Genomic DNA, 17,069 nt, shown 5'->3' with positions numbered 1-17,069 from the left:
AACCTATATTTTAATGATTAGTTGGCAGACTCCCTACTCCGGAGCTAGATCTGCTGTCCTTTCAGAGGAAATAGATTATTATCGCAGCCACCATTTATCAAAGGTTTCTGGCCTCCACTTTCTTTAAAATATTTCTAAAGTTTATCCCATCCTCTTCTGGGTATCTTTCTCAGTTGGATCCAAACTCAATGATTTAAGACACAATTTGCTGACAGGAGATCCTGAGAACCCATTATGAAAATGAAGGCAGCAAACAACCTTTGAATGCGTTTCCCAATTTAAAAAGCCTTCATTACATAGCACTTCAGCATTTCAGGCTGGAATGTTAAAAATTTATCATAGTTTCAGTAATTGCAGCTTCCTCTGGAAGCTTGGCATGATATGGAATCATTTGTAAAATGTGTATTTTGTTTGGCACTCAGTAGGAAGCTTGCCAGGCAATACATTTAATTAGGAACATGAAGAATAGAATAATTGTGGTCTGTCATTACTTTTAAGTTCTACATGTGTTTAAGATAGTGGTCTCATAACAATGTATGAATTTAAAGCGAAAGGTAATTTCCTTTTCATCACTCTAGGGTTTTCATATTGGGAAATATATATTTTGATGGGGAAGTGTACATTAGCTTGCATTCCTTAGATGTAATTCTGTCCATTGTCTAAGCTACTAGAGTGTTCGCTGCAAACAACCTTTGTCCATTGCTTAAAACCTGGAATATTGATACATTGCCTTTCAAGCTTAGACAGCTTTATTTAAATTTAACTTTCTCTAGAGATGCATGTAAATAATGAAGCACATTGCCTTTTGTGAACATAACCATGTACATAACATCTAGTTCTGCTTGATGCATTAAGTAAATGTGATAAGAGCAACTCAAACATTGTAGTAATTAATGTCAATTTTTTAAAAAATCGCAAAGCAACCTATGCTAGTATATCCGGAGGAGAAATATGGTGATAACGATATACCAGGGCCAGGTTTTCACTGTGTTAAACATGGAATTCCATTCTTACTGGAAAACCTGCTTATAACGAATTTGAGAGGCATCATGAGAAAAATGCAGTGAAAGGGCCATTTTGGCATACAGGGCACAAGTGTTCTGGTATTCCAGTTTTTAAGTATAGAATACTCTCATCATTTATCTTTGCATGAATCCCCACTTTTGTTGCTACACAATGATAGTCTCCTTAGTAAGAGATTTTCCTCTGTGATAAATCTCATTAGATTTTGTATCAGGACATCTATTCCAAAGACCCATCCAAGGTGTAAATAAGACAGGGACAGAGATTGTTTCTGTTCCCCTCCTCTTCTAACTCCACTGTATTTTGACCTCTTAGAATCTTCCTTTTCTCACACTGACCAGCTTAATCTTTCCTCACACCTCCTTCACTCTCTGCTCTTTCAGAAGCATCAAAACACTTTTGATGATGTGAATCATCACATCACATCACTGAATCATAAGTGATTCAGTGATTCCTTCCATTCATTCTGTGCTAAGGACAAGGAACAGAAACCAAATTAGAATGGTCAGCATATTGACAGACAGAAGAAAGTAAGGAATCAGACACAGGGAAAAGAGTGGTTGGGGTGTATGGAAGTTTCCATTCTTTAGGTAATCATTTATTTTTGAAGAAAGAGAAGATAGAAAAATATTTCCTTATGTTATCCCCGTCCGAAAGTGTAAGACATGTACTTTTCTTCTTACCTGTCTTGTAAATCTCATAAGTGAACCAAATTATTATTCCATGGCATTTGGAAACAAAACTATTTTAAAGTAACAACTGCCAACAATAACAACTGGTGATATTAAATGCTTATTTTCTATAAAGCCAAGTTCTGAGCACTTTTTAGACAATGGATCAGATAATCATTAGAATGACTCCATGTGGTATGTGCTCCTACTACCTACCACCAAGGAAACTGGGACATAGAGTGTCTATTTATCTCATTTGACTTAAACAAACAATATGAAGTGGTCCAAGATAGTGTGACTCCAGATTCATACTCAGTGTTACTATGATGCTACAATGCATTGTGGAGAAGATATGTGGCCAAAACAAAATGCAGTTAACTGGAAGACTATTTAAAAAAAGGATTATAAATAGGAAGATTAAAAAGTATACCTGGTGATGAAAATGCAATGTTGAATATATATATAGAATATTCAATATATATAATGAATATTCTATATATATATTCAATATTCTATATATATATATATATTTCGACCATATATATATATATGGTCCAAAATCTCATATTTCCTCTTACAATTAGTAAAATACTATTGCTTTGAGATATCTACTATTAAAAATACCTGAGAATGAAAATCTAATGAAGTCCATCTTCTTGGCAGTATCTCCTGAATCTCAACACAATGAGACTTCTTTTGTTTTTCATTTTCCATTTAATATTGCTATCTAATTGGTGTCTCTCCATAACTGAAGGATGTAAAGTGAATGGCCAGTACTCGGGGGCGGGGGGGGAGGCAGACTCGTGTGTGTGCGTGTGTTTGTGTGTGTGTTTGCATTTGTATCTTAGCATAAGCTACTGCAACTAACATGTATTCTTCTACTTTAAGGGGCAAAGGACCACTAAAGCATACCACTGATGTGATCTATGCAGCTAAAATGATATCAGAATCAGGATCAAGGATGGATGTCCTTGCTCGGCAGATTGCAAACCAGGTGAGTTCTCTAGAAATAGACATGATGAAAGTCTTTTTAATTTGCTCTCTACCATGCAACACTGATTAAAACAAAGTTGGATTTTTAATTTATTGGATTGCTTTTTCCTAAGTTATAATTCAAAAATCTTACTGCATAATTAATACACAAGTAGTGAGCAATTCATTCTAAGGAAGATTATTTCTTAAGGCATTATTATTATTATTTTTAGTGTTTATTATTTCTTAGATTTTTGAGCATCAGAGATATATTAAATGACTTAAAATTCCAACTTTTTGAGTTTCAAATATGCTCAAATTATTATTTTTACAGGCTCTAATACTCAGGTTTTTTTTTAATACTTTAGATTTCTTATTTTTGCCCTTCAAAAAATCAATACCTCCCAAAATTCTGTTAGGTTTTTAGTGTTAACCTTATATTCTGATATTTTATGTAAAATCCTAAGACAAATAATAATTAGTAGAATACTAATGAATAAAATGTGGAAAGAAAAAAGTGTGGAAAGCACATAACCCTTATGGAGACAAATGCTAAAGTTTCTAAGCACTTGGTTTCCTTCCTTCCTTTGTTTCATTTTTTTAAACACTTTTACTTGAAGTATAATTGACATACAATATTATATTCATGAATATTATTTTCATTTCATGTGTACAAAATAGTGATTCAACAATTATATACATTACAAAATGGTTGCACATAAGTATAGTTGCCATCTGTCATTGTACAAGGTAATTACAATATTATTGACTATTTTCCCTATACTGTCCTTTTCATCCCTGTGACTTATATATTTTATAACTGGAAGTTTGTACCTTTTAACTCCCTTCACCTATTTCACCCATCCTCCCAATCCTCTTCCTGTGGCAACAAACATTTTGTTCTCTCTTTTGTTTTGTTTTCTAATTTTTAAATTATTTTTAAATTCTATTTAATTTTTTAATTGAAGGATAATTAACATACAGGTTTATATTAGTTTCAGGTGTACAATAGAACTGTTCAACAACTCTATACATTATTCAGTTACTTTTTTCAGATTTCTCATGTCTCTGTTACAATTTTCTAAGCAGCAGCTACATTATTAATTACCTTCCCCCAACTTTAATTGAAAATTCTGTCAATTTCTTTAATGTATTGAGAAATTCAATTAATGTCTCAAACTGAAATATATAGTATTGTAGATTTTACTACTCACCTTCATAAAAAGTATTTCTTTCCTTTTGGGGAAAAAACACTTTTCTTTTTGACTTTGCAACTATTCCACATTATTTCATGCTTATATACTTTGAGGGAAACTTCTTTTGTACTGCTTCTTCTTATGTACTCTTTTTATTCTCTGTTTTTTGATACATGATCAATTTTAAAGTATATTATTAGATATTTCTAGATATATGGGAAAAGAAACAAGAATACTAACAGGGATGCCTGGGAGGCTCATGATTAAGTGTCTGCCTTCAGCTCTGGGCATGGTCCTGGGGTCCTGGGATTGAGTGCCCCATGGAGTCTGGCATAGAGTCCTGCAATGGAGTCCCACACTGGGTTCGCTGCAGGGAGTCTGCTTCTCCTTCTGCCTATGTCTGCCTCTCTCTCTGTGTCTCTCATAAATTAAATAAATAAATAAATAAATAAATAAATAAATAAATAAATAAATTTTAAAAAGAATATTAACAGAGACAAACAGTTTTAAAGATTTTATTTATTTATTCATGAAAGGCACGCAGAGGGAGAAGCAGGCTCCATGCAGGGAGCCCTATGTGGGCCTCGATCCCGGGTTTCCAGGATCAGGCCCTGGGCTGAAGGCAGGTGCTAAACCGCTGAGTCACCCACGCTGTCCAAGATTTCTTGAATATACGTATATATATGTTTTGCTACTTTGAGCATTATAAGCACTTTATTACTCTTTAGTATTTAGTATTTACAGATGAAAACAAACTCTCTCCTAATACAATTCAAAATACATTATGAATAAGTGATTGAAGCTCAAATCCACTTAGAATTTTCTGTATTTTAGAATTTTATTGCATTCACTTTTATGAGAGAGATCAAATAATAGTAGAATAAGTGAAACCATAATGCATTAGAAGGATTTATGTGTACTGCTAACCTTTTAAATATTTCATACTTGCTACCAGTGTGCTTCTGTTTCTTTTAGAATGCACAGTTTTCAAGGTTCAAATAGTTGTGTCACTTGGAAGTTTTTTCCATATATTGATCTTTTTTAATTATGTCAGAATCACCTTGCTACAAGTACTTTATTACATTATACCATTGTTTTTAGCTTTATCCATGGTAAATGGATACAAATGTATCCGTTATACCATTGTTTTAGCTTTTTTACATGGAAGAAAATAAAAGTATTGTCTGACTTTCATACAGCTTGTACATTTTAGGAGAAGATTAAAGAAACAGTCATTGAATAATGAAATTATAGATGGCCCTCTGGCTTTTTCCACTTCATATAGGAGAGTAGTTTCAAATGAATTACTTTTGTTCTAAACAAATAGGGTTCTGAAGAATCAAAAATGAGAATTATGAAACTGATTGTCACTATAGAGATCATCTGGGGAGATTGTCTATGACTGTGCTTCTGATATTATTTGATAGATTAACAACAACAAAAAACTTAGACCGTAAATAGTATCTGAAATTTATCGTGGAATGCAAATGAATAATATAAGCAAGGCAATTTTCAGAGTGTATGTGTATTATGAAAAAAAATCTGTTGGAATATTGATTGCTTTCTATTTTGAACAACCTAATTCAAAAATTTTTAATAATTTTTATGATTTTTTTCTTGTCTATTTGCTACTAGAGTGTTAGAAGATCAAACATGAATCAGTTTTCAATTCCACCCAACATAGACTTATGATATCTATATCTATCTATCTATATATAGTGTTAAATGAAATTACTTTCATTCTCTAACATTCCAGAGTTAAAGTTCATATGCAGAGAGAATGAAATGAATTTACAATAATGTTCCTAATTCTATATACTTGGACTTCCTTTTTTCCTTTTTCTTTCTTTCTTTTTTTTAATTTTTTTCCACTCTTCCTTCCTGTTTTTCTTCCTTGAACATATGTTTATTGTGTGTAGCCAAATACAATTTACTATTCTGACTGTATCTTAATTAGCTGTTTTAACATCTAGAACTCTAACATAAGCTCAATTGTCCCAATCTTTTGGGCTTTGGAGGTATCTTGACATGGTGTGGTAGGTCATATATGCCTTTCAAGATGTATTGCTTAAGTTCTGTAGAACTCTGGTACAAATTCTGTCTATATTTCTAAAGGAATAAATTGTAATAGCTAACAACAGTACAATTGCTGTTGTTAGCTATTACAATTTTTTTTAGGATTTTATTTGAGAGACACAGAGAGAGAGAGGCAGAAACATAGACAGAGGGAGAAGCAGGCTCCTCACAAGGAGCCTTATGCAGGACTCAATCCCCACACCAAGGATCATGCCCTGAGCTGAAGGCAGATGCTTAACTGCTGAGGCATCCAGGTGTCCCACTATTACAATTCTTAAACATGTTCCTCACGAATAAAGAGAATGACAAGTTAGAAAACTACTCTTCTTCAAATCCAAGATTCCAGACTCTTAGTACACATCTCTTTCTATTCCTCAACTCTACACTGTAATTCATGGTGTTAAGCAGGTATTCTAAATTAGATGAATAACACCTCAAAAGGTAGAAAAAGTACATAGATCTAAATTAATTAGAAAAGCTGTATATCCTAAATAGGAATGAGATGTACATAGGAACCAAAATAAGATGAATATCTGGTAAAGTGTCTGGCATAAGGGGAGGACAAAATTAGACTTTCTTACCACTGAAGCCTATAATACTCCTTCACTGTAATTTTGCCAAAGCAAAGATATCCACAATATCTGCTGGGTACCTCCACCTCATCATAACTGAACACAATTAAAATGAAATTTTAGTGTTAAAAATAATGAAAACCAATGCTAATTCAAGAAAGCATGGCATTTAGAAAACAAGATGAAGGATTACAAGCCAATTCACACACAATACATTTAACTATGAATGAAACAGCTGACAAATGCAATCTATATTGATATTTTGACAGAATATTGTCAGTGGCTTGTTTCACTTGAATTGTTTCCCTACTGATGTTGTGAGAGTCAAAAATGCATTTTAAAACATGTATGCAAAAAAGAATCTTCTGAAGCATTTATTATATTATTCTAACATGTCCCTTAAGAATATAATTTCCAGATGCATCTTATGACAATATTTGTATTTTGATTCTGTTATCTACCTAAAATTTATTTTGGGCAGATATTGATGCTTAAATTTGTTCTCCAGATTAATGAACTTTATAAAAAAATTAAATGCATAGCAATTCTCAGGAATTAAATAGGAATAGATAGATACTAAAATATATTATTTTTGTATCTTTTTTTTAAGTGCAGTTGACACACAGTGTTACATTAGTTTCAGATGTACAACACAGTGATTTGACAACTCTATCTGTTATGCTGTGCTCAGGACAAGTGTAGCTACCATCTGTCACAACACAATATTATTATAATACCATTCACTATATTTTCTATGTTTGTACCTTTGTTTGCCTTTTATTCCATAACTGGAAGCTAGTATCTCCCACTCCCCTTTACCCTTTTGTCTATCCCCTACCCTTCCCCTGTAGCAGCTATCAATTTGATCTCTGTATTTATGAGACAATTTCTGCTTCTGTCTGTTTGGTTGGCTAGTTTATTAGATTCCACATATAAATGAAATCATCTGGTGTTTGTCTTTCTCTGTCTGACTTATTTCATTCAGTGTAATACCCTTTAGGTCTATCAATGTTGTTGCAAATGGCAAGACCTCATTCTTTTTTATGGCTGAGTAATAGAAACCTCAGTTTGCTAAATAGCAGAAGTGATCCACATCAAAAGGGAAAAAGATGTTTCAAGTGTTCTGGGATTCAAGGTGTAAAATCATCCCAAATTAGTAAGTGATCATATTTATTTATTTAAAAAAGAGTTTATTTATTTATTCATGAGGGACGCACAGAGAGAGTCAGAGACATAAGCAGAGGGAGAAGCAGGCTCCATGCAGGGATCCCTATGTGGAACTCAATCCTGGAACTCCGGGATCATACCCTGAGCCAAAGGCAGATGTTCAACTACTGAGCCACCCAGGCATCCTGGCAACTGACCATCTTTAATAGGAGAGAGAGAGAGAGACAGAGACAGAGACAGAGAAAGCACTCCTTATTGAGATGGTTAATAGAAGGAAAAATAGGTTTTATAGTAGGTAAGGTGTGTTATGAAAGAGTTGAAGATTATATGTGTTGAGTATGAAATGATGGGGCAAATAATGGACTGGGAAAATCCATGTGTATCTTCTGGAGAAAGGACTGGATGACTAAGATTTCATTATTTGTATTTTGTAATAGTTGAAGCTGTGATAGTGTGTACTCTTGCTTAAGAAGAGGATGAGAATGAAAAGATGCCCAAGAACAAAAACCAAGAATGTGAATGAGGCAACATTGAAAAATTTTTAGAAGTCATGATTGTGAACACGAAGAGAGATGAGGATTATAAGGTTGAGGGAAGCTTTTTGTCCTGAGGGATATTATGTTGAAAGATTAAAAGATAGAAAAAGGAGACATTAAAAGTGCAGAAAAAGATGGGATTATTGGTAATCTATGATCCTGAGGAACATGAAATGAGACAGCCTCTGAACTGGAGTAGAAGTGAAGAAATGAACCCTGAGGGAAGGAAAAAGTCATGGACTCAAGCCCTTTGCTATTACTGATTGCTTGAAATTTCTGTTCTAGAAATTCACACCGACACCTAATGCTTTTTATTAACAAACTTTGTCAGCGTAGCAGAATTTAAATGGCTGTCTGTAGTTACAAAAGTCATTTTAAATGTGTATTAAATAAAATTTATATTCCAATGTGGACAAAAAGTTGCAAAGCTTATGGAATAAAGATCTTTAAAAGTATTCACTTTGCTAATTCACTTTTAAGATTTGGACTGAAAGGTAATAAATGTTTTTTACTTTTCTCTCATTCTGAAATGATGTATTCTGTATTGGTACCAAGCATCTTGCTGGAAGAGTGAAGGCTGGTTTAGTTGTGAGAAAACCACCTAGGCTCACATGCCATCTACTTGCCTGCTTGCCTGTAGTGAGTGTCCCAGTGGTTAAAAACAAAACAAAACAAAACAAAACAAAACAAAAAAAAATCAATGTATTAAAAGGTTAACCAGATGTCTTGGTCAACATTTCCTGTCTTAATAAACTGGGAAATAATAACCAATATGTGCTATCCTATTCAATCACTTGAGTTGCCTAAAAGTCACTAACAGTGTTCCTTTAAAAGTTTTTTTTTTTTTTTTAAGATTTATTTACTTATTTGAAAGAGAGAGCATGAGCAAGAGGAAGGACAGAGGACAGAGAGAGAATCTTAAGCAGACTCCCTGCTGAGTATGGAGCCCTACTCAGGGCCGATCCCAGAACCCTGAGAGCATGACCTGAACCAGAGTCAAAAGCTGGACACTGAGCCACCCAGGCACCCCCAGAATTATTTAATACAAATTTTGTTTGAAAATAAAAGTCAAGGGCATGAATGTTTTAAAGATCTAGGGCCCAAACTTTTTCTATCATCCTCTTGAAAAAATATAAAAGGTAGAGGGAACATTATTTGCTTTTTAAAGGGAGTTTGGCAGATAATAGAAGAGCATTCTTTTTTTCTTTTCAAGATTTTATTGATTCATAAGACACAGAGAGAGAGAGAGAGGCAGAGACATAGGCAAAGGGAGAAGCAGGCTCCTTGCGAGGAACTTGATGTGGGACTCGATCCCAGGACTTCAGGATCATGCCCTGAGCTGAAAGCAGATGCTCAACCACTGAGCCACCCAGGTGTCCCTAGAAGAGCATTCTTAAAGTGAGAATGATTCGTTCTCCTGATTCTGCTATAAGGCAGCCAAAATCGACTCAGAAAGGCTAAGTGTCAATAGAAAAGAAGGCTTTAATGACTTTTCTGGTGTGGAATTTACCAACTGTATGTTTTTCTACTTCACCTGTGTAACTGACTATGGTCTTTAGATGTAACCAGGAATTCTTATCAGTTCTGGAAATAAAGGGTGAATCTGGGTTAAACAAACTTAATTTCAAAAGTTGAACTTCACATTTTGTACTCATTTGACTCACTGTTTCCTTAAGAGAATTAGACAATCATAGTATGGCCATGGCCTTGAAGAGTCTCTTGAGAGAAACTATATGTTTTGCTTAACCTTGGGTGATTGCAGCATTGGTTATTGGTCGAGAATATAATTATTAGGGGTGCCTGGATGGCTCAGTTTGTTAAGCTTCCGAGTCTTGATTTTGGCTCAGGTCATGATTTCAGGGTTGTGGGATTGGGTTCTGCACCAGGCTCCATGCTCAGAAGAGAATCTGTTAGAGATTCTCTGTCTCTCTCTCTCTCTCTCTCTCTCTCTTCCCTCCCCCACTCTCTCTGTCCCTCTCTTGAATAAATAAATAAATTTTTAAGAACCTAATTATTATTTTGAATGTTCAATTTTATCATAAATGTGTAGTGGTACTGGTCTTTAACACTATTCCTACTTACAATTTACAAATAAGAGTGTCAATTTAAGAAATCAATTTACAAATCAGAGTGGCAATTAATCATTTATTATATAAGGTAAAACTGGCAGGAAGACTGATATTGTTCCTAGACTGTGAAGGAAGGGATGTGTATGTAGCCAGATCATGTGAGCTTGAATACCAGCTCTACCATTTATTAATTGGATGAGTCAGCTAACTTCTCTGTGCTTCAGTTTCCTCCTTTGCCAAATAGTGATAGAATCTACCTCTTAGAGCTGGTGATTAGTAAAAGAGTTAATAAAGGTAAAACACCTAGAATAGTATGTGACAGATAAAACACTATATGTGTTAAGGATTATCATTGAGTCCATCCATAGGAACAAAGAAGAGATATGGACCATCACCCAGTGAGGACAAAGAAAAAGGCACTTTGAATACATATCCTATAGGAGACATCATTGTGCAGTGAATGAAACAGAGAAAAGTGAATTCAAATCTTTAGACAAATCATATACTCTCTCCAAAACTCAGTTTGCAAATGTGAGAAATAACATTATAAGCCCAAGTACAATGGCATGGTGAGATACTAACAAAATTATTCACACAAAGGACATGGCACATAGAACGTACTTAGTAATGATCAACTTCCTGTCATGATAAAACAATGTGATACCTTCTGTCATTGTAGGTAATTCTAAATAACTAGTTTTTGGTCTTTGAAAAAAAAAATAAGTATTCTCTACTATAGAACAGTGCTGGAGACAGTGTTCCTATGAATTTTCTATTTCCTTGGAACTATGCAGTTCTTAGTGTTCTGTGATTTTTAAAAATGGATTTCCAATTCTCTTGGGTTAGTGATTTAAAATAAAATAGATTTTTAAAAAAGGTTTTATTTATTTACTTGAGAAAGAGTGACCACAGGTTGGGGGAAGGGCAGAAAAGGTGAGCAGGAGGGAGAAGCTGACTCCCCACTGAGCAGCGATCCAGATGCAGGCTTGATCCCAGTACACCGAGATCATGACCTGAGCTGAAAGCAGACACTTAACCCGCTGAGTCACCCAGGAACCTCTAAAAGAGATTTGAAAGTAAATATGTTTGGGTTCAAATCTGGCTCTACACACACCTCTTCACTCCTGGGGAAGTTATTATGTTTTCAAAATTTCTTTTTGTTTTTAAGATTTTATTTACTTATTCATGAGAGACACAGAGAGAGGCAGAGAGAGAGGCAGAGAGAGGGAGGCAGAGACAAGAGAAGCAGGCTCCATGAAAGGAGCTCTATATAGGACTTGATCCCGGGACTCCAGAATCCCACCCTGAGCCGAAGGCAGATGCTCAACTGCTGAGCCACCCAGGTGTCTCTCTTTTCAAAATTTATGATTTCTCATCTATAAATTGAGGGAAATCCTTTCTTCTTTTTCCTTCCTCCTCCTTCTTCCTCACTTCCCCTGTTTCTCTCTCTCTTTGTCCTTCTTTTCCTTCTCCTTTTTCTTCCTAGTTATAGTTAATCCTCCTGAAATTTGGGAGATTACCCTTACTTCCTTCTTTAAAATTTGAGAGGCATTCTCAACGTCAAGTTCTCATTATCCTCTTGGCTGATTGGCTGGCTAGCTGGTTATATGTATCTGTCTATTCATTTAAAAGTCTAGGCTGTGATAGTATTTCTGCAGAATTAATTTCTTTGCTACCTTTTCTGATTAACTTTGACCTAAGGGTGGTATGTTCTTATCTTGTCTATACATTTTATGGTTATGTTAAGACTATAAATTAGTCTTAATCTATTTAGCAAATATGAGAGAATAAGATTCTCAGGAATTTTTCAGCAACACTCCAAATTATGAATTACTAAGTAAAAGAATAAATGCATAGAATGGTTTTTTTGGTCTTTCATCATACTTTTCTTTCTTTTTTCTTTTTTTGTTAAAGATTTATTTATTTATTTTTGGGAGGAGGGACAGAGGGAGAATCTCCCAGAAGAGCAGAATCCCCACTCAGCAGGGAGCCTGACAAATCTCATGACCCTGAGACCAATACCTAAGCCAAAATCAGACTTTAGATGCTTAACCAACTGAGTTAATCAGGTACCCCAGTCTTGCACTTTCCAATATACATTGTAGGCCATTAGAATTAAACCTTTTGTGATAATAACATTTTTATAAGTATGGAAGTTATAAATATCTATTTTAAGAAATATAAAATAGGAAGGAAATGAAAATTATTGATTGTATGTTTGTTTATTTCATATATTTTCTAGTCTGTTTTAAACACAAATACAACCACATATTTATGAAATTTGATTAAGATGGTATATAAATTTCAAACACTGTTTTTTCCACTTTCTAAAACCATTTTCCCACCTCTTTTGAACATATTTTCTTGAGATTATATAGTATCACATTATATAGACATGCATTCTTAATCTTTCCACTATTTTTGGACATTTAAGTTATTTCCAAATACTATAATTATAAATAATGCTGTAATTAATATTTTGCATATAAATTATTATCCATAATTCTACATCCTTATGAAAATATATTTAAAGTGCAAGTAAGGGATTTAAAAATTCTATTATGATTACATAAAATAAAGAACACAAAGAGTTAATCCAGATCACAGATACTTACTGTGTTATGTTGAGCTCAAAGCTGTCCTCTAAGATGTTCCTTATGGGTGATATTACAGTGTAGGGGCCTATTTTTGGTAAAGAAGCTTAATACATCTTTAAAACACATATGTTGTTTATTTCTTGGCTCCAGGTAGATTCATGGCTGTTATCTAAGGTGCAAATGATTTCTTTTGTCTATAATAGCCAAGAATCTATAATGCTGAAAGTAATCGAAGACAATATATGATTCATTGTAGATGTTTTTTTATTCCCAGACAAATAAGACAAGACAGACAATGCAGAATTATGAGTCCCAAGAAGTATTCTAATAGCAACTCTAAGTGAAGGAAATAATTGCATTTAAAATATTTATTTATATTTATGTAAAAATGCAATCTGAAGATGACTTCTAATCTTATAACTTAAAAGCAATTATTTCATGTACCTTTTCATGTCTGAAAAATCCCTTTACTATTTCTATTGTCTATGCTAAAGTAATTAAGTTTGAAACATGAATAAACTCCTCTAATGGTAGAAGCATATCAGAATCTATGTGGGCTTGGGCTGAGAAATGGGGCTCCATGACAAGATGCTGCCTTATGAGGTACTTCCAATGTTGGCATTTATTCAGTCTGATCTACCTATTAGTTATTTTGTTATTTCCACTTTTATCTTTTATGCCTACTTAGTGCCCAGATCCATCATGCAAGCAAGATTTGTTGGCCTATCTGGAACAGATTAAGTTTTACTCTCACCAACTGAAGATCTGCAGTCAAGTTAAAGCTGAGATACAGAACCTAGGAGGAGAACTCATCATGTCAGCCGTGAGTTGTGCCCTACATTTATACCATCACACATAGAAGATACTTGAAACTAAGCAGCAACACCCCTCCTCACCTCACCAAATCTTTTAGGTTCATGTAGGTTTCAATAAACTCAATTGGAGTGTATTAAATTGCATGAAGTTAAATTAGTGAAGAATCGAGCTAAAGAAATGCTATCTCAGTACAACTTCTCTTTATTTACCCCACAGATTTTAGAATGAATCAAGATTTGTAAGCCACTTGAATAAGAAATAGATGTTAATTAAAAGCATGGTTTTCTGACTTCAGAGGGTGAGCAGATGGAACTGAACTGAATCCTGTATTTTTTATGAAATAAATGCATATGGATTTGCAAATCAATGAAAGCAATGACTTTATTGCTGTTAATTGATATTCATTTTCCCATTATTCTTTTCTATAACATAGAAATTCAGGCATTGTAAACTGTTATTTCTGTATGTAACCATAGAAGTGGAGTGTGATAGACCATAGATTTAGGAAAACTTCAATAAATTCTTTGGTAACCCTGAGTTTCAAACCACTATAAAATGATCATAGTAGAAATAATGTCTAACTTTTCTACTCATCTTTTAATAACAGTAGATCATTTCTCTAGAGCAGGTATGGTAATAAAATAATATTTGATATCTATATTGGATTCACTTATCAGTGACTTTGAGAAGGGCTTAGACCAAGATTATAAATTTAAGTTAAAATGAAACATCATGAATGTTCTAGGAACTTATATTCATGAGGACAAATGATAACAGCATCCTTATAAATTTGTAATTTCTAAGACTTCTATAGCCCGACATTGGACTTTCCTTCAGTGAACTAACATGCTCTAAAAGAACATGATTGCAAAAACAAAAGCAAAAGGTTACCATGCAGAGTAGAAGGCGGGGAACTAATTCTTATTGACTATCTCTTGCCTATATTTTATTTCATCTGATCCTCACAGTAGCATGCCAAAGAGATTGCTTATTTGCTTGTTTCATTTTCACTAACATTGGAAAAAAAATGGCATTCAAGAAAGTTGAAAACTTCCCCAAGGTCGTACTATACTAGTAAATGTCAGAACTGGAGTTTATCTTTAAAGGCTTATGTCATTTCTATTCATGTGAACAACCTCACATCTATGATGAAATTGATCAAAAATAAATAACGTGGAAATTATGTCCATTAATTATTAGAGATACAACTGTTTTGTTTCCTTGATATTAAAATTTTCCAAAAATCCCCACCACAACCCAACACAACTTGTGCAGTACTGATGCAATGGCACTTTTTTAAAAAATGTGTTTTAAGTAGTCACAAGCTACATACACAGAAATTTGTGTGGGTGTATAAATACATACATGCATATAAATTTATATATGCACACAGCATGTATATACAATATTCACACTTTGAAATATTAGATCTTTGCAGTGAATTATTAAGATTTCAGTCTTCATTTTCTCATTTAAAATTATACTACTCTGAAACGTGTAAAATATTATTTATGTGTAGACCAAAGTCTGTTTACTTTTGTATATTTCCCACAGTCACACATTTTCTGTCATTCACAAAACCTAAATTCATATAAATCTAGGGCAGTCCCGGTGGCTCAGTGGTTTGTTTAGCGCCGCCTGCAGCCCAGGGTTTGATCCTGGGGACCCTGGATCGAGTCCCACATCAGGCTCCCTGATGGAGTTTGCTTCTCCCTCTGCCTGTGCCTCTGCCTCTCTGTGTGTGTGTGTGTGTGTGTCTCTATGAATAAATAAATAAAATCATTAAAAATAAATAAATTCATATAAATCTTATTTTCCCATTATTTACTGCTTTTACAGGTTGTTGAAGCTAAACTTTCACACACACATACACATAAATACTGTCAAAATATGTTACTGTTAATTGTTCTTTCAAAATGTAATTTCCTCCAGATGTACAAATTTGTATTTCCTGTTTGGTGTGATGATTCAAATTCATGAATTTACCCATATTTTCAGATAGATTAGGCACAAGTTTATAAGCCATGATTTACAATTTAAAAGCTGAGTCATTATATAAAATAAGAAATAGCATTGCAAATCCAAAACTATTTTGTCATCATTTTACACACAATTCTCCTTTAGAAAAGATAAATCTGAATAAAGGCAACATTTCATGCCCCCTTTTACATACCTTACAGCCATCTGCTTGCAGGTAGGTAGATCCTGGAAATTTTTTTTAAATACATTTCATTTACATGTGCCAAAAAACACTTGCTTTAATCTCTCAGTGACCCTGAGTTCTTATCTTGTCATCTTTCGTTTTTAAATTGAGAAGAAGCTCTAATCTAAGTCATCTCCTTTCTCTGAGGTCTTTTGAAAAAATAACAAGCATGATTCTAAAGCAGGCAAGCTCATTAAAAATTATAGAAATTTGTTATTTTTTATATATTGTTATAGCTCAAAACTATAGATTATCCAAAACTCACTAAGTAAAGTTTGTATTTCAAAATCAGTTTCAAGAAACATCACTTGTAGAAAATATATTTGATTAAAAAGAAGTAGATGGAGTGCTTTCTGGGTCTGGGGTATTAGTTTAGGAAAAGATTAATTCATAGCCTAAAGAATTAGATCATTCTCAGAGCATTTGATTAAAATTATCCTCTAGTCATTCTTATATCTATCTGCAACCACTTATTCTGAAGTTACATGTTTTGTTAAGAAGGAAACCAAAGTGTAGTTCACCTAAAACCCCAACTATGACTTGAGCATCTCTGTGTCAGGTGTTATAGAACATCTGGGGGATGCAAAGATGAATACATGATGCTTCCTTTAAGATAATCAAGTACATGTAAAATTAATACATAAAATATACTCAAATATTCAGAAATAAATCTAAAACGATGTAATGAATTACATAATAGTGGTTTGCACAAAAGCACGGAGTAAGAGGTGAGGGGATAATTAACTGCACTGATGTGCCAAGTGGGCAAGAGAAAGCTCCATGACTGTAATTTAGACCTTGATTAATAAGTAAAAAACAACTGTATACTCATGGAGGAGAGGGAAAGGATTGAAGTAGATCATACAATTGAAATAAAAAGAAAGAAATAGGAAAAGAGAAGGAATTCCGTGGAAATAGCAAAGAGTCAGATGTGATTGGAAATAATTGTTCTTGGTACCATTGGTGTGCGGGTTGGGGGAGGGAGAAGAGAAACTGCCCATGAAATAGGGGCTGTTTAGAAAGAGTCACTTAGGACATTTTCACTTTACCCTGCAGGCAACGGAGAGTAAAATTGAAAAATTTTAAGTTTGAGATGGGCATAAGCAATCTAGGTATTTGGAAGTGAACTCTTTTGACAGGACAGTGATAGAAAGACAAGGGACTGGATGAT

At 33.9% G+C, this 17,069-nt stretch overlaps 1 protein-coding gene across 4 annotated transcripts in view; it reads left to right on the top strand.

Moving 5' to 3' along the window:
* The window catches only part of CTNNA3 (catenin alpha 3), a 1,664,912-nt gene that overhangs the window by 1,582,812 nt on the left and 65,031 nt on the right, over positions 1 to 17,069 (top strand). For all 4 annotated transcript variants that reach the window (XM_072823257.1, XM_072823258.1, XM_072823262.1 and 1 more), the window contains 2 exons: positions 2,583 to 2,688; positions 13,568 to 13,702. In XM_072823257.1, the coding sequence (XP_072679358.1) occupies positions 2,583 to 2,688; positions 13,568 to 13,702 (241 nt within the window). The remainder of the gene's footprint in view (positions 1 to 2,582; positions 2,689 to 13,567; positions 13,703 to 17,069) is intronic.

Source organism: Canis lupus, chromosome 4 (assembly GCF_048164855.1).
Source record: "Canis lupus baileyi chromosome 4, mCanLup2.hap1, whole genome shotgun sequence".
NCBI lineage: Eukaryota > Metazoa > Chordata > Mammalia > Carnivora > Canidae > Canis > Canis lupus.
The sequence above is the reverse complement of the archived record's forward strand: the minus strand, read 5'-3'. Positions and strand labels throughout refer to the sequence as shown.